Below are 25,125 nucleotides of genomic sequence, written 5' to 3' on the forward strand. Positions count from 1 at the left end.
TAGCGAAATATTTGGCATTTGGTCCAGAACAAATCACCTAACAGAGAAAAAAAAGTGGCAAAAATTCAGATGGCCCACCCTGTGGATTCTGCATTGTTGCATTGCAACACATTTCCTTCGACTTTGGGAAAATAATTATTCACATTTCTCTTGAGCACTCAGGGGATGAGATTCCACTCCCGAGCCAAGTCTGTCCACTATTCCGCAGAATCTTAGCCTATCTTTTCAGTCGAGAAAATATATTCTATAATCTCAATTTCCAGTTCCGTATAATAAATAATAGGATGTTGTTAAATTCAAGATTAATTTATAAGGCGACATGCATTGTGTATTTAATTATATAATCACTGTATGTATATGTTTACACAGACATACACACTATGATAAATGCATCTAAATTTTTACTCAACTACATGTAGCTAGTCAGGAATCTCATTAGTCTTTTACAATTGAACTTTTACTTTTACTTTTACTGTTATATATATTTTTTATTACAAGTCATATACTTTAATTTGAAAGAATCAGTTGGCACTTGGAAGTGAGATGATCAGGTTACTTAGCTGTGAAGATGTTAGTAATCTAAGTAAATACAACAGACAAACAAGGCCATAATTGTAATTTAAGAACATCAAACTTTAACTTCAAGTGCCCCCACTTTGAAAGTACTTTTTATATATATATATATATATATTTTTTTTTTCTTTTTTAATGTTGGACACAATGCTAACTTTACTATATAACGCAGCTGAATCACATACAATCTCCCCCTTTTCTCACTCTCTCTTCTTTTTCACCTTGTTTCTTCTTCTTGCGCGTCTCTCAATAGTTGATGAATAACGATGATGAAGGACCATGCAGCAGCAGGAGTTGCAGAGAGGTTAGGCTCGGGGCCTGGAGAAATTATGAAACGAAGCCCCTCAGAGCTGGCTTTTGAAGAGTTCTTTTCTAGTGAAATTGAACCAACTCCAACTCCAACACCAACTCCAAACCCAAATCCAAATCCAACTGTTGATGATCATAACATTAATAATAACATCAATAATAATATTGCTAATATTCATCAGCATCAGCATCTGCATCACCATTTCTTTCAGGACGGTCATGACCAACATCTTTCTTTCGCTTTCAAAAACCATCGGGTAACTTCCTTTTTTTTTTTTTTTTTTTAATCATATTAATTATTATCAATTCAATTGATTTTCACTATCTGTGGGATGTGTGTATGTGTAAATAATAAATTACGTTTCGTGGATATCAATTTTAGAATATGGATTCATTTGTTGTACAGCACGCAAGCTATATATAGATTATATTATAAAGATGCATAGCACCACAAGTTTTTTTTGTTTTTTTTTGAGTTGTTTTTATTTCGACTGTAGTAGAATAAGGCTAGTAGGGTAAGAGAAAGGCCACGTCGTTCTGGATTTGTCGGCTTTTGGGTTTGGCCAATTAGTAACTGACAATAACAATCTTATGTCGGGTTTTCTTGACTTTGTTCCTGTCCTAGCGCACTCAAAAGAAATAAGAATGATTCATTCATTCATACGTGACTATTTTGCTTGTCTTTTATGAAATTAATAAAAAAAAAAAAGAAAAAAGTATCCAAATTAGAGAATCTGGGCCTAGACTAATACAATTTTTCTGTCTAACAAACCCACAAAATTAGAGATTACAACGCCCTTAAAGTTCTGTAGTTGCAGCCGCATAAAAGATCTTAATAAACCTCCGCCACAAAATAAATTCGTACTTAAAAACAAATTATAAAGAAGAAATAGAGAATTCAAAGGTTCAAGAACCTTTAAAATTGTACCATCCCTGGGGACAGTCTACTTATTACCCAACTATTTTTGAGAAATACCTCCGTGGGTTCTGCACCGCGTCAATACGTTGAGACCAATCAAGCCCTGTCATTTGGTAAGTCCGCTAGATCCCTTGGTGAGACCTGGAATATATATTTTTTAATTTCAAAGATATTGGGGCACAAAGCATTTTATTTGTTGGTATGCTTACTAATTGCCAGGTCTTGATTGGTTGAATATACTGCTGAGATTGTGCACTCGGACAGAGGACTTTTTCGTAGTGTTTGGGAAGAGAAAGAAAGTGCTAGAACACAAGAGAGGATATATATGTTACAAAATTCCTCTTCTATTTACTATCTTAAGAACAATAACATTTAAGATGTTAGCCCGAATGATTTTTAAATAATTTTATTCGGCTGATCATTTATCTTAAAATAAATAGATTTAAAATTTATTTTAAACTTTACTAACCCTCGTACTTTAAAAAAAAAAAAAAAGAATTGTGTTGGACACGTGGCATTTATATTTACTTTTAATGCTAAAACAAAAAAAAAATTGTTTAAAATCGTTAGTGTTAGGACTTTTAGTTGTTCTGAAATTGTATCTTTGATCTTGTTGATACATGTATGGGTTAATTACCGTAAATTAATAAGAAAATTATTTTGCATGGAAATTAATGAAAGCAGGATGATGAGGATATGGCGATGAAAGGAATAATATCGTCAAATACAGGCACAGGGGGAGTGAGTGTGACGACAGGAAACCTTCACAAACGATGGTCTCAATCTCAAAATCCCAATTCCAGTAAGCGTTCCACAATTGTTACTACCACCACCATTGATTCCCAGTCATCCATTTGTGGCAGTGTTACTGGTAGGACTACTTTTATACTTACATAGTTATATACACACACACACACACACACAAACACACACCTATCATTAATACTAATTTAATTATTATTGTAGAAGGGTAGTATTAGATCAATTAACTAATCATGAGGTTTTGATTTATGATCATTAACGCATATGGTCTGGAATTTGGATGACAGGAAATTGGTCAGCTGCAACTCCAACGTCTGGTGATAAAACAAACACCATAGATTGTAAAGCAAGACTAGCTTCAAGTGGTTCCTCCGCTGACCATTCTGATGACGAAGACCTGGAAATTGAAGCTGGTCCTTGTGAACAAAGCACTGACCACCCCATTGATTTAAAACGTATTCGAAGGTATCTACTATTTCTGTTTTAATTAATTCATACCCTCTTTCCCCTCTCTCTCTCCCTCAATAGATTATATATATAGACTATGGTAATATGATCTAGTGGGCGACCGCTGACACAGATTCCGACGGATCTAGCTAGAGAAGGACTGGTTATTTATGCTCAAAACTGTTAATTATATTGTGGTTAATTCCAGGATGGTCTCAAACCGGGAGTCTGCGAGGCGATCGAGGAAAAGAAAGCAAGCACATATGCAAGAGCTTGAATTACAGGTTAATTTATAATGTTGTTCACGTTCACACTAATTAATATAATCACCATGATCCCGCCCCCGCGGGGGGATGTGGTGCGCCAAGGTTAATATATATTTGGTAATTGAAAAGGGCTTAATTATTTGATTGGGGTTGGGGGAATGATTGACTATCAGGTTGAGCGACTGAAAGGAGAAAATGCTACTCTATACAAGCAATTTACAGATGCTGCTCAACAGTATAAAGAGGCCAACACTAATAATAGAGTGCTTAAATCGGATGTGGAAGCTCTTAGAGCCAAGGTATATATTATATCATATATGGTTCCCTCCAAATCAATAAGTTTTTGTGCTTTATTTTTTTTATTTTATCCGAAAAATGGTTAATGTGTGATTGTAAATTGTAAATTGTTTTGTAGGTGAGGTTGGCTGAAGACGTAGTGTCTGTAGGATCCTTAACCTGTGGACTGAACCAACTTCTTCAGAGCCATTTGAGTCCAGTACTGCAACCAATCAATTCTATTATTACTAGTCATAACAATAATAATAATAATAATATTGGTCGTCATCAGCTTGCGAACGTCTCGCCAACGCTCACAGTTCCTGGAAATGGCGCATCATTTTCTGCAATCTCCTCAACTTCTGGGCATCGTTCATCCCTTGGAGTTGGACTTGCAAATCCCGACATCCACAATTCCAATAACACTGCCGTAAACGATGCTTTAAGCTGTGTATCATCAGATATTTGGCCTTAATTAATTATTAGAACCTTTTCTTTTTCCTTTTTTATATTTCATATACACATATGTCTGTCTCTGCATTCTAGGTTATTGTCTTGTAGAATTTATTTGATGTCTTACTGATTTGCATTGAGACTTTATTTAAGCAGTTAGATGTCTTATTATATATGTAATTAATAATGATGTGCTAGATCTATAATGCAAATTGAATTTTCATTATGGCAAAATGAAGGGAACAAATTAATGAAGAATTTACAATTAGAGCTTGGACAAATATCATCAGCCCATCATCAATTCAAACTCACAAAAATCAACCTTCCCATCAAGATTCAAATCAACAACCTTCAACATTTTTTCAATCTCACCCATATCCCATCCTTTGTCCAACCCCAAGCATTCAAGCACTCTCTTCAACTCACTTGCATCAATATATCCATTGCCATCTTCATCAAAAATCTTGAAAGCTTTGCGTAGCAATTCATCTCGCCCACACCCTTCTCCATCAAGCTCTCCAAGACCAAGACCAAGAGCTTCTTCAACGGGCACTTCATCTTCTAGGCCAGTGCCGGGCAGATCAAAGCTTGACTTCTCGTCTTCGTTGTATATTAAACCGAGCTTCTCCACAACTTTCTTTGCTCTTTCCTTCTTAATCTTCCCATTCTTTTCCATGCCGAAGACTGCTCTTAATGCACGCAGCATCAAGTCATCAACTGGACCTGCAGTTTCTGTTTGTTGCTCACACTCACGAGTGGAATTTGTAACAATATTATGACTTGAGCTTGACCTTGGTCTCGAAACTCCAATGGCTTGCACCAAGTCTCCAATCAAACGAGAGCAAGCCCCAGAAATGCCCAGCATGTTGTTATGCCAAAACAATAATGTACGAGACTATGCCAAGTTATTCGTTTATTCATTAACGTGCATGTCCCTTATATAATCAAATCCATTGAATTGCACCCTCGGATTTGATAATAATCACTAGAAATGCCATCTTTCAAATAATTACAAATTTAAATATATCGTTACACCTTAAATCGGATTAATTTGTAGACATGAGTGCTAGCTGTCCAAAATGTATGGAATATATATTAGTTGTAGCAGGGACAGTGCGAGTGTTAAGTGCGTTGTGTACATCTTAAATAATTTTAAGTTCAGTGCATTAAACAACTCTGCGCAGATCACAATTGCTTTTATCGTGTCGTACAACCCACGACATCTTCTTTGCATCTACTTGTTACCGTAACATAAAAAGAGTAGATCTGATTTTTTATTTTTTTTTAATCTTAGTTTTTCTCCTTTCAATGTGTTATACCATAAGTGCATGTTTGGGATTGTCACGAATTCTTAAATATTATATAATGTGAGAATAAATTTTACAGTTGTAAGGAGAATCGTTCGAGCCCCCACGATATTTCTTCAATTATGAAAAATAATTGAGTGAAGGCCGTTTTTTTTTTTTTAAAATGTAGGTGAAGGTAAACGTCGCTCGAATATTAAAGATGATTAAAATCTAAATAATACTATATAAGATAAAGTAAAAATAATCCTAATAATTGTGTTTGAAATATATCAGTATTATAAATCCTGAAATCAGTAACTAAATTTAATAATCTCAGGACGCACTAAGAGATTCACACGGTAAGCCCACTCCGGTGCTGTGCTCAAGTTTTGCTTTTAAAGTCAACCAACGGGCAATGAACAAGAATTTGTTCGTATTTATTTAAAGGTGACAGAGAATCCAACTCACCCAGAGAGTGATGATCATGTATAAATTTCCGACTGCAGTAGGCAGCTTCTGCGAAGCACCAAATACATCGAGTGCTACTTCATCACTATTTTATTTTATTTTTTGAAACTGGATGCTTCAAATCTTAAAATATCTCCGTTGAATGCAGATTTGAGATCTTTATATAATAATAGGGATGGTAATTTTCAACTATTATGAACACAGCACATGAGAAGGCAGAAACAGCTTTAATTAGTAGTTGATGTACCTAGTAAATTATTTGCTATTTTAATAATTTCAATATTGCTTTCTGTCCGTCATCCTGGATCGCCTTACCCATATCCTTGCATGCTTAATGGACAATAGAAAGAAAAATACCGCATTTTTGGGTTTCTAGGATCTTGATAAATAATTAAGAACCTAAATTCATCTTAAATTTGGCAGATGAAGGCAATAATAGACACAGCAATGAAATGTATACTACTTATGAATGATAATTTCTAAATCAATCAATGTATAGGTAGGTGCATGATCGAAGCTTGCCTATCAACTTCCGGCCTCAACCATGAGCTGCTATGGCCAAAAATGAGCAAATCCTTCTCCGTCCTAAGTGTAAACGTATACTAATGAAAATAATCTCTATCAGATGTTTACTTCATCGTTCATCCTTCGGATCCAAATTTGAGGGGCAATATCACTTACTGAATTTGCAGGTTTCAAGATAATAGTGCAGGTATAAGTAAAAAGAGCAAGGGGTTTGTGTGTGTCTGTCTATATATATATATATATATATATTGTACATTTTCAATTAATCAATGGCTGACCAAGATCTTGTGGTGTATCATGCTCCACTTCAGCAAATCTCAAGTAGTCCTCTGGTACCGGGAGATTCAGCTCTGAACACACAAAATGGATGATTCTTCCAGTGGTTGCACCAAAAGACATTTTGTTCAGGGTCACTGCTATAGCGAACCTGTTATTCACGTCGCAGAAACCTGTTGATCCACCCATGCCTGAGTGGCCAAAACCAATATAGCATCCATCCCTTGTGTTATATCTCTTAAACCCGAGTCCAAATCTCCCATTTGGCAAGGCCAAATCCCCATAATCACCCACTCCCAAGAATGCATCATGTATCCTGGGATTATTAAATATCTTTCTGACATTACTGCTCTGCGGCTCATCAGTGTTTGAAATGCTGTCAGTTGTGCTTGTGTTACTGCTACTGGTCTCAATATTTATGAGCCTGGCATAAGTGTCACCGCTAGCAGTTCTAATGTGACTACCACCCTCAAGATCTTTAGTGTATTTATGGCCGTGCTCAGAGTTATTTGTTTTGTTCTTCAAAGCAGCAAGTAACTCCTTCTTAGTTCCTTTCTGCTTTTTTGAGGTCTCATGAGAAGGAAATTTGGGGATGTGGGGGTGGCTGCCAAGTGGTGGCTTGGACAAACGAGAATGTGGAGGTGGGACTACACCACCATCAGCTAGCGCCGCATAGTAGCGAGCAAGTGCACGGGCTGAACAATGTCCATTAGCAGCAGGTATGATGGCACGGCGAATGTTGAGCATGTTAAATACAGCTGGTGTGATGGCAGCTAATTGGGAAATCTTGTCAGGCTGGAATGAGGAGGGCAGGCGCAGGTCAGGGCGATTGTTAATCCCTGAGACCTTGTTGAGATCATCCGTGTCTATTGTAAGGCTTGCAAGTCGAGATTCCACACCTGGGGGAGCCATTGATTAAAACTATTTCAATTTACATTAACTAATAGTGTGGATCTTTTAAGTTAATTTGGGACACAATTTGATTACATGCAATCCAATGCTGAAAATCTAAAATCAAAAAGGTAGCATTTAATGTTTGCCAATTCATAAACCCTCTCTACCAGTGGACTGACTGGAGACTTTTTATTTTATTATTATTATTATATTTTTTTTTTCACAGAGAGCGAGTGAATGGAATTAAATGACCAATAATTTGTATAGGGCTAGGCAGTCTCTTTTGGGTTAAATCAGACTTTTGGGTATTGATACCGTTTTGTATAGCTTTGACTGAATAATATGTCTATTATTTGTTAATACAAATACTCATAGTTTTCTCATCAAAGAAAATAAAAAATCAAAAACCTCCACCATGAAGAAAAACTAATAAATAAAAGATATTGAATAAAGGAAAAGCGCTTGTAGCATGTTAACATGATCTTTGTATTTGGTGAAGCAAGAAGTTAGTACCTGGTGGAATTCCGATATAAAGCTCACCATCAATAGAGAGTGGTTGAATTATTCCTTCTTCAAGAATCTCCTGAAATTTCTTCCCAGATGCACGCTGGTTTTTCCAAACACATTATTAGAATGTCTGACAAAACAAAGTTTGAGGGTACAGCAAGTTTTCTTATCACTCCTAAGGCTTCAATAAACAGATCAAACTGACCACCATATCTAATACCAATCAGCATATAAGTAAGATCACACATCTGTTAAATTTGTCACCATGCAGCAAGACATCAGGGACAGGCAAAAAATGGAACTTGAGAGGCCAGCCTATCTATAATAACAATTTAAGAGGACGCATGCTACGGCCACTATATTTATATATACCTAATTTTTCTCTTCCAAAAATTGGGGAAGCCAAGCTCCACCCCTGCAATTTAAGTGAGAAATAATGGCCTAAATATATAATACCTCAATTATTCCACCGCACAGCCAACCAAAAGACAGATAGTGATACAACTGCTCTTGGCCAGGTTCAGTTTCAGGTGCCGACAAGGCAATCCGATTCAAACATTCATCCCAGTCACATATTAGCAAAGGATTCTCTGAACTAAGGTCAACCGACACATTATGCAAACCACTTGTGTGATTAAGCACATGATGAACCTGAAAAGGAAAACCAAATCATATACACAAGAATTAGAGAAGGCGTACATCTTATTTTCAGATGATAATGAAAAGAGATTAGCAGTTGTGGGATAAGATTTATTACCTTTATGAGATCTTTCCCATTAGATTTAAACTCAGGCCAAATGTTTGCAATATTCTCCTCAAGCTTGAGTTTTCTGCAAGAACAAACCCCAAAATTTGTGTAAATGCACAAAGCAATTAAACCATATCCATTTATTTGAAATCCTTGTGGATTGATTTTCTAATTTCAACTGTATTCCAACAGTTCGAGTAGATGAAAACTTTAGTGATTTTTTCTTTTTTAATTTAACAATGAATGAATTCCTTTACATATTTACCCATAATTATTCTATGTATTATTGTAAATTTACCCTTAAATTGTACTGCTTGAAAAAATTGTACTGCATAAAAAAAATACGACTCATAGGTCCCTTTATGACAAGTGGAAAATATTGAAAAGTGCAAAAGAGGACTTAAAAGGGGAATTTTGCAGGAGAATTGGCCCCCCAAAATATATATATATATATATATATATAAGGACAAAAACTTCCATTAAGAGCTGAGAATTGTGAGGGGACAGATACTTTCCGGGAAGTATGTAACAGACCCAACTAAAGTTCAAAATTTACAAACCTAAAGCTCTACTACACCCATCTAGAAAAATAACATACCCATTGTCAACAAGCCAATGTAACATTCCTGCTGTGATACCCTTTGTCACGGAAAAAACAGGAAAAAGACTATCTGGCTGAACTGGACGAGGATCATATCTGCCAAGCATGCCAGCAGAGGTGTCAATAATGACCTCGCCATCTTTGTACGCACAAACCTTAAGACAACATTATAAAATTTCATCAAAATGAAGAAGAATATACGCTACAGGTCAACCTTTTCATGTCAAAGGCACTAAATGTAGAGACAATTATAATAGTGGGTTTACAAATTTAATCCCTTTTCTTTTATTACGTGCTAGAAATTTCATAGTTTCAAAATTCACTAACAAGATTCCATTTTTTGCAAAAATTGTGACACTCTTTATGAGCCATTCCAATAATGCATTTCCAATGACTCAGATTACATTTCACATGCAAATTAATAAACATGTCAGATACAATCTCAACCATTCCAAGGGTATTAGGTCTAATATCAGTTCAAAATTTGTTTAAACAATGAGGGCTCTTAACCCTAAATTATGTGTAAAATTACAATATCATACACTCCATCCAAACCCCCCCCCCCCAACCATTCTGGTTAAGCTTCAGTTGCTACTGTGTAGACATTAAAAAAAAAAAAATTAAAAGAGGTAGGGACCTGAATTCCGAGTATTTTGCCATCATTCCCCAGCTCAACCAAGAAATCTCTCAGCTTCGCCTCTACATCAGAATGGACGGGTTTACTGTAGATCCACTCTGCACTTACTGATGGTTCTTTATTAATGCCTCTAAGAAATGAAACCACATTTTAGCCAGAGATGAACCAGAAAAAGGAACCCTTAACAAGGACACAATCAAGGTCAGTAAGGACTCACACTTGTAGAACATATTCAGCAAATGGTCTCATAATATCCAGATATACTATACGAACATTCATCGTGGACGAAAGCCCTAAATCAAGGTTGGATATGGTAAATAAAGGGACTGTCATTTAAACCAACAAGGAAAAGAATGGAGCTCTTATCACATACCTCTTAGAAGATTAAGGACCCGTGAAAATATAACAATATCACCAGGAAATGCATCAACCTGAAAGCAAAGTTTATAACTATGCTACATATGGACAAAATAGTCGATAAACATATCAGAGAAACATACGACAAAAAGAGAACATATGGCCCTACAGGATTGAAGCGTTTAACTTCCTTTTGGTTGAGCTTCATCTTTTCTTGAATGACCTTCAAGTTTTTTGCTCTTTGCTCAGACAAATTTTTCACAGTTTCCTGAAGAGAAGGAAATCATGAAGATGCAGGACATACTTGAGACAAAAAGACAGCCTGACAGACTGTGCAAACTTACAAAAGCTTCATTTGCTGGTGCTGAAGTGCGGAAGAATAAAGTTGACACCTCCATAGCCTGCTCAGGTACGTCTAACCGCAGCCTAAGTCCCATTTCTGCAAATGCAGACAAAAGAGCTACATGGTCTCCCTATAACACAGAGAAAAGGTATTATTATAATCATGAAAAATAAATGGTTTAAACTGATCTTGAAACAGAGAAGAAAATGGTAAATTGGCACTTGGAATCAACATCATAATAAGCCAACTCAATCTTTACAGGAATGAGATTTACAATCTAAAGAAATTTCATTTAATTGTTATGCAAGAAGAAAGTTAGATTATTCAAATCCAGATATCTTCCTTTGTTTTAGTTACCCTTTGCTAACAAAACATTAATGTCAATTTGAAATTGTCACTGGAACTATGAACACCTATAACAAGCTAAAGCACATAAAGCAATGACAGTTGACCCAGATACATTTAACTGAAATACTGAAGGCTGTCAGAGAAACTATAACATTTTTGCCATGCAGGAACTCACATGACTGTTGCATATCAGAGCACTTAACTCTCAGACACTCACACTACCAATACATTTGAGTCATCGAATAATTATTCTAATAATCTACAATATTTGATTTATAGACTTTATCAACTTTTTTCTTTTTCTTTACCATATTCTTTCAACCAAAACAAAAAGGGGGGAAAAAAAAGATATCATGAAAATTTAATCCAAACCTCCGCAGCTGCCAAGAACATTTTTGCTAGTGCTTGTTTCATAGAGCTTGACAGTTTCTTTGTGAGACCAAAGTCCAGCAAAATGGGACGATGAGGAGGATCCTTGCTAACGAGGAAGTTTCCTGCATTAAAATACCCAATAATGCATTTGACTAAGTAGAGAAAAAGCGATTATTAAGCAAGTGCCATATGTGTGATCAGAAAAAACCACCCCTTGGTGAAATAGTGACAATGACTTCAATTGGCAGACAATTTGCAAAACAAGGGCAAAAAATAAAAGAAAGAGGCGAGAAACAATAAAGAGAAGGCAGGTACCAGGATGAGGGTCGCCATTAAAAAATCCATCAACATATATTTGGTGGGCATATGCACGTGTAATCTCTTCTACAACCTTTTGCTTGTTAACACCAAAAGCTTCCAGAGATTCACAGTCATTCAAACGTATCCCATCCATAAACTCCAAAATGAGGACAGTTTCACTTGACTGTCAATAAAATATAAAAAATGCGGATTACAATATGTGAAATTAGAAAGGAAAATTCTCCACTCTAAGAAAGAAAATAATTATGAAGCAGCAGCTAGATCAAAGCGAAATTAGTAATAGGAATCAAGTAAAACAAATAAAATAAGCATTCCATCTTTTCCAAATATAGGACTTTGCTAAACCTTAATATAGTGAGAATATATATAATACGCTAGATTCTGGAGAGGACTTATTTTGAAATAGAATATCATTACTATGAGTCCCTGAACATCAGAATGCAGCCTTGCCAGTACAATATAAGAGGTGGTAAAATATCTTGCCTGAATAACTTCTGGAATCAGAACATCCACTTCATAGGCAGGCTTCTTGTTGCTGTCTTCATGTTTATTTTTGCAGCCAAGATTTGCAGACACGGTTCTGGTATTTTCTACGAACAACAAAGACAAGTATCATTAACAAAAAATAAAGCATGCTGATTGCTGAACAGTGGAAATAAATAACAACACATGTTGAGATGCAAAAATTAAAAGAGGGTTTTCAGATGAAAAGATTTGATGAGCAAAGGGTTTTTGCATGTTCACTTAAGAGACCCAATTCCAAAAATGAAATCCAACTCAATTTGAGGATGTCAAATTTCACTTTCATGAACAACATCGATGAGAATGGCCAACCACACAATAGTCACCACCTTTATGTCCACAACTTCCATAGGCCTAACATCAATGCCTCCAGTAGAGTGCTGCCACTATGATCACACCAATTCAAAAACAACACTGCTGCTAAACTTGATATTATTGCAGTTGTCACCATCTCCTCTACCACATGAACTGGCACAACCGTTTCCAAAGGCAACAGCACACAAAAATTAGCAGCACAATACCACAACAATGTAATTTAGTTTCAACTTCATCCATTAAGTGACCTCGATAAAAAGCAGAACCCAAATGCTATAACTGCGGCGGACACAGCCATTCTACCACCTGATCAAGTCTGCCACTGCCATCACATACTATACTGACACCTTTGCCAACTCTTACAACCATCACTACCGCCCATCCACAAGTGAACCCAATTGCCCACCCAAACCATCCTCAAATGACAACTCAAAATAATCACAGTAAAAAAATGTAAAATAAAAATAGAAACAGATTTTCGTCTCTATTACAAAAACGTGAAATAAAAATCTCCAGAAAATACACGTGAGAGCTGATCATACCAGCTTCACTATTGAAGTCAAGTTCTTTTGGAGCTTCTTTGCACCATTCATCTATAATGGGATTAAAGTCATACTGTGGTTCTGCCCATGCGATCCAGTCCACAATTGACTTTGCATTTTTCAAGTCCTGTAAAATTATAGCATTATCAGTAGTCACATAAAAACTACAGGTCTTACTTTGCATCAAACATCTTCAACCAAAAGCATGTAAAACCTCCAATATGATTGTCTTGATGCCCTGATGTTGAACTTTAACAACCACCTGCCGCCCATCAACCAGGGTTGCACGATGTACTTGTGCAATCTGCATGGTATAACATGAAATTGAATAATAATTACTAATAAGGCACTGATTTTTACCATGCCTTCTGAGAAAAATTAAATCAAAGAGCTCATACTAGTGTAATACTACCAATTAGAGTTTGAGAATCTTACTGATGCTGTCGCCAAAGGAGTTTCGACAAAATCCATGAACATACCACCCATGGATTCCCCAAATTCCCTCTCTATGGTCTGAGAAACCTGTACAACAGAACTTACTACTTAGCAAGACAAAGTAATTAGATACTCATAAGATGCAGGAAAAACATGCATGCATCCACACTTGGGAAGTGGGGAGGAAGGGGGAGAGAAAAACACAAAAAGATTATCATGCACCCACTTCTATATTTGATGAATAAGGTTCATTTTTCTCCTCAACCAATTATTAGAACCCAATACTAAGATGAATTGAAACACCTCTCTCTCTCTCTCTCTGTTACTTGCACACGTACTATTGGTTGACCTCCAAAGTTAATAGCCAGACAAACTATTACCTCCTGTACAGGACGAGGAGGAAGAGAGTCCTGCAACTGCTTCAGAAGAGATATGTACGGTTCAGGAAGTACATCAGCTCGTGTGGATAAGTACTGTCCAAGTTTCACCCACAAGCCTTCCAACTTTATTATCAAATTGAGAACACGCTTGGCATTGCGCTCATGAGCCCTCTGCCATAGAGCAGAAATCTTAGACTTTTTTATCCATTTCTCCCTTTGCTGAACAGCCTGTAGTAAAAATAGGAACGGAAATGAGATTGCCATTCATTTGAAGTCAAGACAATAAGCAATAATCAAGAAACTTAATACCTTATAGTCGAGGTAAATTAATATAGCCATTGAGAATACACTCATGCGTCTTCGGTAAATGTTTCCCCATCCCATCGGAAGTGGCTATGTGTAGATATTGAATACAAGAATAACTAGGTATACCAACCTCTGCTGAAAGAAAAAGCAAACACATGGCAAAATGAGTAACTAGCACTGCAATAGCAAATTAAATAATTCGTTTTACACATTATTCACTTGAGAGCTGGAGTTTCACATCACAGAGACAATAAGTTCATTTTGTTTTTGGGGGAAAAAAAAAACCCCACGATCGCAATTGTCTTCTTAAAGTCAATTCAATAAATGCATTCAAGTATGTTTGTTTGTACACAGTACACACCTGTCTATCTCTTTATTTTATATCACAACAAAACTCAGGAGATAGCAAATCAATTGATTGATTATATCCCAGAAGCCAATCCAGCTGGAGTTAATTGAATAAATTGAAGGAAAAAAATAAAATTTACACAAACAGAGCTCGAGAACTTCCTAGCTGAATATAATCCACCCGCTCGAAAACTGAAATGATCGAGAAAGGAGGAGGAGAAGAAATGAAAAGACGCAATTAACAATTAATTGAATAAATAATGCCTCTACCTGTTAAGGCATTCATCATTTTAAATACGTATTATTAACGAGTTAAATTTATAAAATAATGCAATAATAATAATAATAGTCTGTTTAAGATGTTATTTTATTATTAGTATTATTATCGTTAATATTAATTAATGGAGAACACGTACCAACGAAACGAGTACAAGAGAGATGAAAGAGAGGGAGCAAAGCACTAACAATTAAAGCTGTTACAGAGCAGGACGACGGCTGAAAATTGATATTATCGCATTTTGGTTTGTTTCATTCAAAGCTCGGCTCTCTCTTCTCTTCTCTTCTCTTCTCTGTCTGTATTCGATTTGTTGAGGTTTATTAAACGCGTCGGTCGCCGCACCTTCCCGTTCACTCACAATTTCTCTTTCTTTTAAATTTTAATTTTAATTTTAATTAAATAAAACACATATTTGTCAAATAGCACGTCATCAGTTCAGAGGACGCGTGTCATGTTACTAATTCGTCTCTTATTCAAAGAGAAGAGAAACGAACACCAGATTAGAATTATGGGGAAGAAGATTGTTAGGCTGTTAGCAGCAGCGTGGAATCATCTGAACGAATTTGGTTCTCGTGGTCCCATGCCAGCCTCCCGTGGTTCTTATAGAATTTTCTCAGGTGCTTTGTTTTATGCAGAATTTTGTGCATAAATATTTGTGGTATTGAATTCACTTTATAACATTGTGGCTGCAATGTGATACGGTCATTGTTTATTATTATTTTATTAAAAGATATTTTTTTATCTTTCTTAATTAATAACGATGTATTATATAATTAAATAAATATTATTTTATTTTATTTTTTTGTATTATATAATTAAATAAATATTATTTTATTTTATTTTTTTGTGAATTCCTGAATTTTTACGGATTCAAAGAAGTAAATTTTTATCCAATCCAACAACTGTGGATTTTTAAATTTTAAATTCAATCCAATCCAACCCATTAATTTATGAATCAAATTTATGTGGATTAGACATATCGGATTAGATTTTAAACACCTCGAACCTCGAATACCTGATCATGATAAAGTTTATGAGATTTTATTATTTCTATATCCACAAAGAAGATAATAATGTTGTAGAAAATTTAACAAGTATTGATATGAATTTTTTTTTTATTTGACATAACGAGATTTTCCTCCATTAGAAATCAAGAAATCTCTGTTCGATTATTGTTGGGAATACTCGAGTATGAATTTTTTAAATTACTTATTATTGAATGGACTATTTATAAGATTTTATTTGTCTTTATTATTACTAAATGAACTGTATACCTCTTTTTCATTTAATATAGTGTGTCTCTTCTGACCGTGAGGCTCATTTTGAAGAGGGAAAAAGAAAATAGCGTGGAATCGGAGCAAGGGGATTTGACCGTTGACTTGCATAAGGATTGGATCGAGGAAAGCAATCTCAGCCGTTAAGTTGTTTGGAAGGCGTGGCTTGAAGCTAGCCGCCCGCCATCATATTTTCTTTTCATGCTAATTCTTCTCCATGCACCCATTGAAAAGTACGTTGTATTTGACTATTGAGGAGAGAAGAGCTACTCTCTTTTCTTTTTTTTTCTTTAGATTTTTTTTCAAATTATAATTAAAAAAGGAAAAAAAAAAAGAATGAATTTAATTTGATCAGTGGACCGACCATGCTGCTTCGGCGAGGGTTCTTTCCTGCTTGTTTAAGTAAATATACTACATGATAAATCTACGTAAAAAGGCACAAAGTCGATGTTGTTGTCGTTGTTGTTTCTAATATGAGAATCAAAAGTAAAGCTCCAATTCATTCATTAGAAAAAGATATAAAATAATTTTTTTTAAAAAAAAAAAAAGGAGGGGGGCAATTAAAGAGAAGAATGGACTTTTTAGTCACTAGTCCTAGAAATCGAATTTGTGGGGGAATGTGCTCCCAAAGCCTAGAAAGGATCCGGAAGTCGAAATCCCGTAATATAAGCTTGGTCGGGCTATTAGCTTTACCAAATAAAAGTTGCCTGGTGCATTTTGTTTTTTTTTTCCACATATGATCACATTGATTTAGAAAAATTAACAGGGGTTAATTTATTTTTGTCATGCAAATTAAGTCCTGTCCACTATTAGGCTTGAAAATATTGGTGTAAAACTATAAATAAATAACGCATGTCATGTCCACCTCACTTTGTCAAGGTTAATTTTGACTTTGTCTATCTGCAAGGAGGCTAATTATATAATATCAAACAACTAATATATATATATATATATATATATATATATTTTCTCTAGTGTGGGTCTCTTTTTTTTTTTTTTAATACGGGTAAATTATTAAATCATGTGAATTAATAAAGTTAATTTTTAATTCACTATTAAATCATGTGGATTAATCTGAGTCATTTTAATTAACTATTAAACAGCATCCACACGAAAAAAAATCAGAACGTCCGCACATAAAAATAATTATATATACACACACACAAACATATACGTTCCATACCTTAGTTAAAGTCGGGATCCTATTTTAGACCATTGGATTCAAATCTAATGACTATTGGCTTTTAAAAAAAAAAAAATCTGCACAAGGTAGGACTTAGTATGTGTAGATTTTAAGAGGAGAATATTTTTGGTGTTTCGATAGATAGATTGAATAAATAAAAACATTAATTTTTCAATTTTGTAAATATATATCAATCAATTAAGAAAATGAGTGTTTAGAATCAGAACTGACATGGTCGATACACGTAGGGGAGCATCCAACGAACAAGATGGTTGTTGGAAGAAATTAATTAAATTAAAAAGCCCTGTTTTCATATCTGGCGTACGGTGTCTAAGATTTTATTAAATTAGCTGAAAAATGCCAGTGGATGTGGGCTATGAAAAATGAGATTCATTCGTTGAAAGAAAATCGTAAAAATCGAGGTTTGCTTGCAGCAGCAACTTCGCGTGTGATTTCACTTTTGATAAGATTGAACGAAATTATTTGCTAGTAAAGTCCAGGTCTAGCCAGCCAGCCAGCCAGCTTCTCTCATTAATTTTTTGAGGACTTTCCACGCACTGCCGGCTTGCTTTTTGTTGGTGGAAACTTTGCATTAGCTTGCTTATCGATTAATTGTTGTTCAACATTTGAAGATCCTGAAAACTAGAGAAATCATTTGGCAGCGTAGTCGCTGGGTTCATTTCAATTAATTCGCCGCTTCCAGGGACAAGATTCCGAGCGTCAAACAAGAGCGGTACCAAGTTAGTTTAAAGCTTAATTTGATTGAGCAGGGATGAATAATATCGATTAATTGTACATCTGCAAGTAGAAGATATTTTAATAATCTCGATAATAACTCGCTTGGTGCTTACGAAACTTTCCATGGTTGCAATTATCAAATATCTTCCTAATCTTGCTGAGATTAATTCCTCAAGTCTATATCAAAGACAAGCCCTATTTATCCAATGCAAATGCTAATGAATGATTTTTTTTTTTTAGTTCTTATTCTTACTATTTTCTGAAAGTTTGAAAGATTTCATTTATCTCATAACCCCTTCTTCTTCTTCTTCTTTTTTGGTGAAATTATTAGTCATTTTTTAACTCCGAAGGCAATTTGATCTTCTTATACATGTATGATTGTTTAAAGATTAATGGGCTTGGCTTTTTAACATAACTTTGAAGCAGAAAAGTTGTCTGTTGATGAAATATTATTACCGTACGTTAAGGGATTCTGTGGATTTGTGTGTATCCAATTATGCCTGATGATCATGATTGAAATGTACGTACGGCTTCAATAAAGAAACTGCATACTGATGGTGTTCTTACGTTAAATTATTTTGTGAATTTCCTATATATGTGCACATATATGTGACGAGAAAAAGAGCAAATGTGATAGCAAATTAGAAAGGACCAAATGAGCTAAGCTTTTAGATTATGTACTTGATATAATTAAAGAAGATGAGTTACTCATGGAATGTGGCATGCCTGTGAAGTGCTAAGACTGCATATTGCATCAGCTTCCGGAGGTTTCAGAAAGGCCATTTCCAAAATTCCTAATTCCCAAAGGATGGAAGGTAATAGAATAGTGCTGAATTTAAATAATAGCGGATGCGTATCAGTGACGATTGTCAGTTCCATTCTGAAATTTTAAAGTGCCAAAAAGTCTGAGAAAATACATAAACCGTACGGTTTATATACTTTAAGTTTTAAGCCTCTTAAACTCCACAGTTTTAAAACTTTTATGTACTTTTCCCGCACTTTAAAATTTTAAAGCAAAAAGATACTACACACACATAAAACTAAGTCCAAAATACTTTCCAGTTGAACTCTGAAGAGCTTGATCCATCAAGATTTAATTTGAAGCAAAAGATGTTGTTCCATTGTTCATATATGTGTGTGTGTGTGTGTGTGTGTGTGTGTGTGTGTGTGTGTATTATATATGTTCCATTTGGATATTTTATGGAAAAGAGTTTGCTCAACTACGTACAATTACTTGTATTCATACATAATTGGGTCAAGAAATTCAGCTGGGTGAAGGACTTTGTTCAAGAATAAAAGGTTGTTTATCTTGTAAGTCGTAAGACCTTTTTCTATTTTTGATGATGTGGAAAGTTATTTTAAGATTTTAGAAATTTGTTATTTTAGGTATTTTAATATTTTTTATATTTAATAATCGTGTTAAAATATTTTGATTTCATTAGTAGTAAGTTATAGGACCTACGATTATTAAATGAATCGTGTTTGGGCTGACCTAAATTTAACACGACAAACAACTAACACGACACAAATATGAAATATGATTCGATAACTCGTTTTGCCATTCGAATGATAGGTTTAGATGCTTTACAACGGCACTCGGATTAGCTATCTACGCTTCTATGCGCTGTGATTTGTGAGATAAAAAGATTTATGATTATTGTCAATCAAACTTCCCAAAAGCAAGTGACGTAAATTAATTAGAGTAAATAAACAGGTGCGCGCGCCCTAGAAATCTGGAGGGGACAGATAATCACAAGCGTTTGCATATTGGGTAATTTGGGCAAAAGTTTAGATTACCCCAGACACTGCTACGATTGATTGTGATTGATGAAAAAGATCGATGTGAATGATTTATATTACCTACCTATCGTAATTGGTTTATTGAAACAATAACACGTAATACGGGGTAAACTAACAAAAGCAATATTAAAATCACTTAAATTGTGAATAATGATGAAAGTAACTTCTTTAAAATTAATAAATTATTTGATCATTTATATATATGTGTGTGTGTGTAAATAAATTGGCTATTTGCAACTTACAGTTAGCTGTTTCTCTTATTTGCCTATACATTTTCCCTCTAACACAAGCCTCGCGCCCTTCTGCAATTCAATCAACAAATTAAACGTATAGATGGAGTTTATTTTCCTGTACTCCTTTATTCTTTTAATTACTCTCTATTATCCCTTTCATGCTTTGAAACCCAAACCCATAATTAAAAACACCTATAATAATGCTACCGAACCTGATCAAAATAATCTTCAAGTACTCCCAGTCCCACCGGCGGGGCAAGGGGTTGCCTTTTATTGGCGAAACACTAGATTAGAGTATCAATCAATGTCCAAACAAGGCCAGCGTATCGAAAAATTCATTTCGTATAGGATGAAAAAAAAAAAAAAAAAAAAAAAACTCTTGTAAACTTTTCAAGACATCGTATCTTGGAGAAAACATGGTGTTTCTATGCAAAGCAAAGGGAAACAGGTTTTAATTTTCCAATGACAACAAGCTTCACAGGCCTTGGCTGCCTGGACTTGTTCTCGAGTTCTTTACAAATTCTGATAAAAGGATGAGTTTGCCTGAGGAATTTATGACAGCCCGCAAAGCTGCTATCAGATTCACTGAACCAACGGCTCTCAAGAGTTATGTGGTAACTCTTGATGCCGCAGCAAAAGCTCACTTAAGGACACATTAGGACGGCAAAGAACAAGTTAAGGTTCATCCTCTAGCTAAGAAATTTACTTTTGCATTAGCTTGTCAAATGATGTTAAATGTCCATGATCCTGATACTATCGATGTGCTTGACAAATTATAGCTGACAGCGTAATGACAGAGTTCTTTGTAGTGCCAATAAACATTCCTCGGACCAAATGCCATCGTGCAATCAAAGCATTAACGCAACTTCGTCAGAAGTTGAGGCCACAGCAAACCAGAGAAAGAAGGACGTTCTTGGAGATGAGGAAATCGGAAGCTAAAGACACTTTTTTTATTAATCAAAACCACCATAAAATAAAAGAGAATATATTTGGAGAGTGACATAGCCCAAAACTTCTAAGCTAAAGAAAAAAAAAACAAAACAAAATGAGAAATAGCAAAACAATAAAAGAACAAAGAATAAATAGAGAGAACATAAACTAAAGAGATAAGTTAAGGTAAAGCCTAACACAAGAAACCATAAGCAGGTGAGTTAACAGCCGGAGAGTCGCTTACTATACATCCTACCAGTCACTAATGTGAAGCTAGAGACATATTGTCACTGCTAGTGTTGGAGAAAACAAGAGCACTGGTGACGACAATTCTGAAGCTGATATTGTCAAGAAGTTGCTAGCGTTATATCTTGGTGCCTACGACAATCCAAGCGCCACCATGGTTGCAATTATCGAATATCTCCCTAAAGGTTCCAGAATTTGGCGGCTCCATTCTTAACACTTCGCATATCAAATTCCATAAGTACTTCATCTTTTTTGTGTCCTCAGAAGTCAACTCCTCTTCTGCTCCTTTCGAATTTGCTATTTCCATTTGCTCTTAATTAATTTTCCCCAAAAAAAAATTCAATTCTAGATAAAATAATGTACAATCAATGCCAACAAAAAAGAGTACTTTGTGTAATTAATTAGGAAAATCAAAGGGTACTCTAATGTGTATTTAATTTAGCATAAGTTATATACTTATACCATATATATATATTTTAGTATACTAATAGATAAAAAAAATAATTTTCAATATATTAAAATATTTTTTTACATTTTAATGACTTCATCACTTTGTTAAAATAAGAATATCTTCCCTCGAAAAGGTGTGTCTGTGTCACAAAAAAGTTGTAGGTAGTTTAGTTGTTTGAGTTACTGATCGTCTGTTTTTTCCCCCTCCAAATTCCATGCTTGATAAAATATACATCAGTTATATTGGGCAGTACATGCCTCGTATAAAAACCAAGAATATTTGAAAAAGCCATAGAAGATTTAGCCGTCTAGATTTGAGGGGAAGGAACTGGTTCCTTTTTCATATGTTCCATTTGGAGGAGGTCCTCGCACTTGTCCTGGAAGAGAATATGCCCAATTACAATTACTTGTCTTTCTTCATAATGTTGTCAAAAGGCACAGGTGGGAGAAATTGTTCTCTAATGAGAAGATGATATATAAGGCATCCAAATTTAAAACCCCAAAATCACGCCCATTAAATTAATTAAGCAAGCACTGGTCAATATATATGTTTGGGTACGTGCGTGCGTGTCTGTGCGTGAGTTTGTGTGTGTATCTCTTTTTATGTGTGTGTGAGTGTGCGTGCACGCGTGTTATATCTCAAATTTTTATCAACTCCCAAATTTTTACCAACTCGAATCCAAAGACCCACATCAAATAACATATCCTAATCTAAATAGAATAAAATAATACAAATCTAATTCTCGTCAATCTCGAATCACATAAAATAAGACATAAGCTTTCCTAACTCAATTATACTTCTGATTATTTCTTTTATATAAAGAGGTCACCACTCAAAAGTACATATACCAAAGGTGACATGAGAAATAGGCATATTGGAGGAGAGTGTACAATATCTTCGAAACCTTTTCTCTTACCCTCTTCTCTCTCTCTTATTATTTATTTATTATCATGTTACTCTCGATTTTTTATTTAAGCATCGGAGGGTTTACCCTGGTAACACTCCGTCAACCCCCAATATTGATGGATTATTGTTTTGCAGGATTCCGACAATCAAGCGCTTTATTCCGAGGACATCAAACTCTCTCATAAGTTGTTCCCAAAGCAAATGAACTCTTTTTCAACTCTTAGCCAAATTTTGGCATCAACAATATGTGTATTTCGTGTTTTTTCCTTTTTTTTCATTTTATTTTTCATGCTTGTTATGTATGTCCCCGGATCGGACATGCTTGCTTTATTAGCATGTGTTGTTTGTTCTTCTTGTTGTTCAGATAAATCTCTCTAAATTTAACAATTTTATTTTTCTATTGAATAAAGATAGATTTGAACTTTTATAATATATATGAGGACATATATGGAATTGAAGTAATCATTTTATGTTTCGAGATAAAATAGTCATTTTATGATTTTATTAGTCTATTTAATATTTATGGTGTTAAGAGGACAGTGGAGTAAATATATGCTTTGTAAACTGTAGGTGGATAGCTGCAAAAAAGCGAAAAAAATAAGTTTTGTATATTTTAAATAAAGTGTGAAATATCAACTAGTCGGTGTCCAATCATAAAATTTGCAGTTCTGCAAGTGTCGGATTCCATAATGCTGTCACCTGTGCCAAAGTTTGGTCCAATCTAGTCTACCGTTGGTGTTCGAAGTCCATTATTGCAGAGAGCTTGTTGGCGAGTGATAAATCAAAGGTTAAAGTAAATAACCTTATCCTTTAGATCTCGACAAGAATCTATGCTTTTGCAGTCGATTGATGACACAGAGAGCTCAAGCTTTTCCTTTCTTTCACCAATTAAAGGCCACCCTTTGCGACCTAGTGGGAGTTGAAGTTTTTCAGCACATCATCATTATTGTTTTCAATGGTGGGTTTTGGTTTTAACTCGTACAATAGATAGGAGACAGAGGCTGAGAGGAGATGGAAAAGGAACCCGAGTTTTTTATGGGTACGTTTGATATATTGTATTATATTATGTTGTATTATATTATTTTAATATTAGTGTATTATATTATGTTGTATTACATTAGCAGTGTATTATAATAATGTTATACAATGTTTGGTGCTACATTGTATTATATTATTTTTTTAATTAATTTAAATATTATATTATATTATATTAATATTTTATATTATATTAATATATTTAAATTGCATTAATATTTTATGTTATTATTTATATTATTATTAATTTTAAATTAATATTATTTAAATTTATTCATATTTAAATATTTTTATTAGTTATAATAAGTTATAAATTTATTAATAAATTATAATGTAAAAATAAAAAAATACTATTATTGAATGATAAATTATTTATTTATTAATTTATATTAATAATGTAAAAACAAATAAAATAAAAATATTATATTAAATTAAAACTATATTTATTTATTATTTTAGTATTATAATAATAATAAAGCAAAAAGCAAAAGATAAAAGCAAAAGCAAAAAAAAAAAAAAACAAAGCTAATGCGTCAGTTGACGCATTAGCCCCCCACCCCAATCCCTTGCAATTTTGTTCCAAACATTGGTTTGGTATTATTTTAATGTGAACAGTATTATAATACACCATAATCATATGCACCAAACACACCCTATATAAATTTTGTTTATCACGGCTGTACAAGTTGATTATTGAATTGTATTAAAAGCCTTGAAGGGTATTTATAGTGGAATATGGGAGAAAAGTAGAAGCAATTCATACTCAAAATTTAATTTATAAGTTGAGAATTGACCAAAACTTATATATTTAGTCCAAAAACTAGGGGTGGAACTTAGGAGAGACGGTCTAGAACCATGTCTCTAAGAAGAATTAAAATAAATAAAATAAATAAATATATATATATATATATATATATATATATATATATAATATAATATAAAAATAGTTGTACAAATAAAACAGGAAAGAATAATCTTGTAGACTAAAAGAAAGAAACTTGTAGAAGATAAAAAAATAAGGAGAACCAAATGGTTCACTATTAGTGGCCACCACCAACTGACCTTTATAAATAAAAATTATTGTTTAGAGTACTCCAGATGCTTATTTAAGGAAAAAAAATGCATTCATTAGCATAATGAAAAAAAAAAGTATGCTTTTTGATAATGTAATAATATTTAAATAAAATTTCACATTCTCTATCAAAACATATAGTAAAAGAATGAAAAATTATAAAAATTTCTTAAATTTAGGCATTACTTCTTTCAAAGAACAAAAGTTTTATTTTTTAAAAAAAATCAATACTCTTTGGCCCTTAGAAAAAAAAAAAAAATCTTTGGCCCCCCGTAACTAAAGTTGACTTGTTCCACCCATGGGAAGAACAATTTTTTTAGGTGATGAAGAATTTGATGTGACTTGAATAACACATAAGTGACACTATATTTACGATGAATGTTCGACAAAAAGGACAATCTACCATAGCATGTAATTTCCTCTAGTTCCTTCAATTGAGTTTGT

At 34.2% G+C, this 25,125-nt stretch overlaps 3 protein-coding genes across 12 annotated transcripts; 1 reads left to right on the forward strand and 2 right to left on the reverse strand.

Annotated features, from left to right (window-relative positions):
- Positions 1-722: 722 nt before the first annotated feature.
- On the forward strand, positions 723-4,152 carry LOC18053973 (basic leucine zipper 9). Of its 2 annotated transcripts, none has more exons than XM_006450043.2 (6): positions 723-1,139; positions 2,486-2,672; positions 2,851-3,028; positions 3,219-3,294; positions 3,450-3,575; positions 3,692-4,152. In XM_006450043.2, exons 1-6 carry the CDS (start codon positions 840-842, stop codon positions 4,025-4,027), a joined length of 1,203 nt encoding a protein of 400 aa, XP_006450106.1. In that variant the 5' UTR covers positions 723-839; the 3' UTR covers positions 4,028-4,152. The 2 variants fall into 2 exon arrangements, with proteins under 2 accessions (XP_006450106.1, XP_006450107.1); XM_006450044.2 differs by lacking the exon at positions 723-1,139 and adding an exon at positions 1,574-1,914.
- A 23-nt stretch (positions 4,153-4,175) lies between these two features.
- On the reverse strand, positions 4,176-4,870 carry LOC18053974 (calmodulin-like protein 6). The gene has a single exon (XM_006450046.2). The coding sequence runs from the start codon at positions 4,868-4,870 to the stop codon at positions 4,292-4,294; it is 579 nt and encodes a 192-aa protein (XP_006450109.1). The 3' UTR covers positions 4,176-4,291.
- Positions 4,871-6,145: 1,275 nt separating this feature from the next.
- LOC18053975 lies at positions 6,146-15,181 on the reverse strand. Of its 9 annotated transcripts, none has more exons than XM_024192402.1 (20): positions 15,002-15,181; positions 14,677-14,728; positions 14,192-14,323; positions 13,883-14,110; positions 13,503-13,589; positions 13,282-13,371; positions 13,068-13,194; positions 12,172-12,278; positions 11,683-11,851; positions 11,368-11,489; positions 10,649-10,777; positions 10,474-10,572; positions 10,321-10,378; positions 10,165-10,240; positions 9,948-10,077; positions 9,308-9,465; positions 8,719-8,791; positions 8,418-8,612; positions 7,968-8,061; positions 6,146-7,459 (listed from the first exon to the last, which is right to left on the reverse strand). In XM_024192402.1, the coding sequence occupies exons 3-20, from the start codon at positions 14,264-14,266 to the stop codon at positions 6,543-6,545; spliced, it is 2,934 nt and encodes a 977-aa protein (XP_024048170.1). In that variant the 5' UTR covers positions 14,267-14,323; positions 14,677-14,728; positions 15,002-15,181; the 3' UTR covers positions 6,146-6,542. The 9 variants fall into 9 exon arrangements, with proteins under 9 accessions (XP_024048170.1, XP_024048169.1, XP_024048167.1 ...); XM_024192401.1 differs by having other exon boundaries at positions 14,192-14,320; positions 14,953-15,181; XM_024192399.1 differs by having other exon boundaries at positions 14,953-15,181.
- Between the last annotated feature and the right edge of the window lie 9,944 nt (positions 15,182-25,125).

Source organism: Citrus clementina, unplaced genomic scaffold (genome assembly GCF_000493195.1).
Source record: "Citrus clementina cultivar Clemenules unplaced genomic scaffold, Citrus_clementina_v1.0 scaffold_1, whole genome shotgun sequence".
Classification (NCBI taxonomy): Eukaryota; Viridiplantae; Streptophyta; class Magnoliopsida; order Sapindales; family Rutaceae; genus Citrus; species Citrus x clementina.

Excerpts from the sequence above, each read along its gene's own strand:
- LOC18053973 (XM_006450043.2), top strand. The coding sequence starts at position 840 with ATGATGAAGGACCATGCAGCAGCAGGAGTTGCAGAGAGGTTAGGCTCG. Across the intron at positions 2,673-2,850 it reads CATTTGTGGCAGTGTTACTG|GAAATTGGTCAGCTGCAACT; the intron begins GTAGGACTACTT and ends TTTGGATGACAG. Across the intron at positions 3,295-3,449 it reads TGCAAGAGCTTGAATTACAG|GTTGAGCGACTGAAAGGAGA; the intron begins GTTAATTTATAA and ends ATTGACTATCAG.
- LOC18053974 (XM_006450046.2), bottom strand. The coding sequence starts at position 4,870 with ATGCTGGGCATTTCTGGGGCTTGCTCTCGTTTGATTGGAGACTTGGTG.
- LOC18053975 (XM_024192400.1), bottom strand. The coding sequence starts at position 14,266 with ATGGGATGGGGAAACATTTACCGAAGACGCATGAGTGTATTCTCAATG. Across the intron at positions 11,490-11,682 it reads TAATGGCGACCCTCATCCTG|GAAACTTCCTCGTTAGCAAG; the intron begins GTACCTGCCTTC and ends ATTTTAATGCAG. Across the intron at positions 8,062-8,417 it reads TGTGCGGTGGAATAATTGAG|CGTGCATCTGGGAAGAAATT; the intron begins GTATTATATATT and ends TGGAAAAACCAG.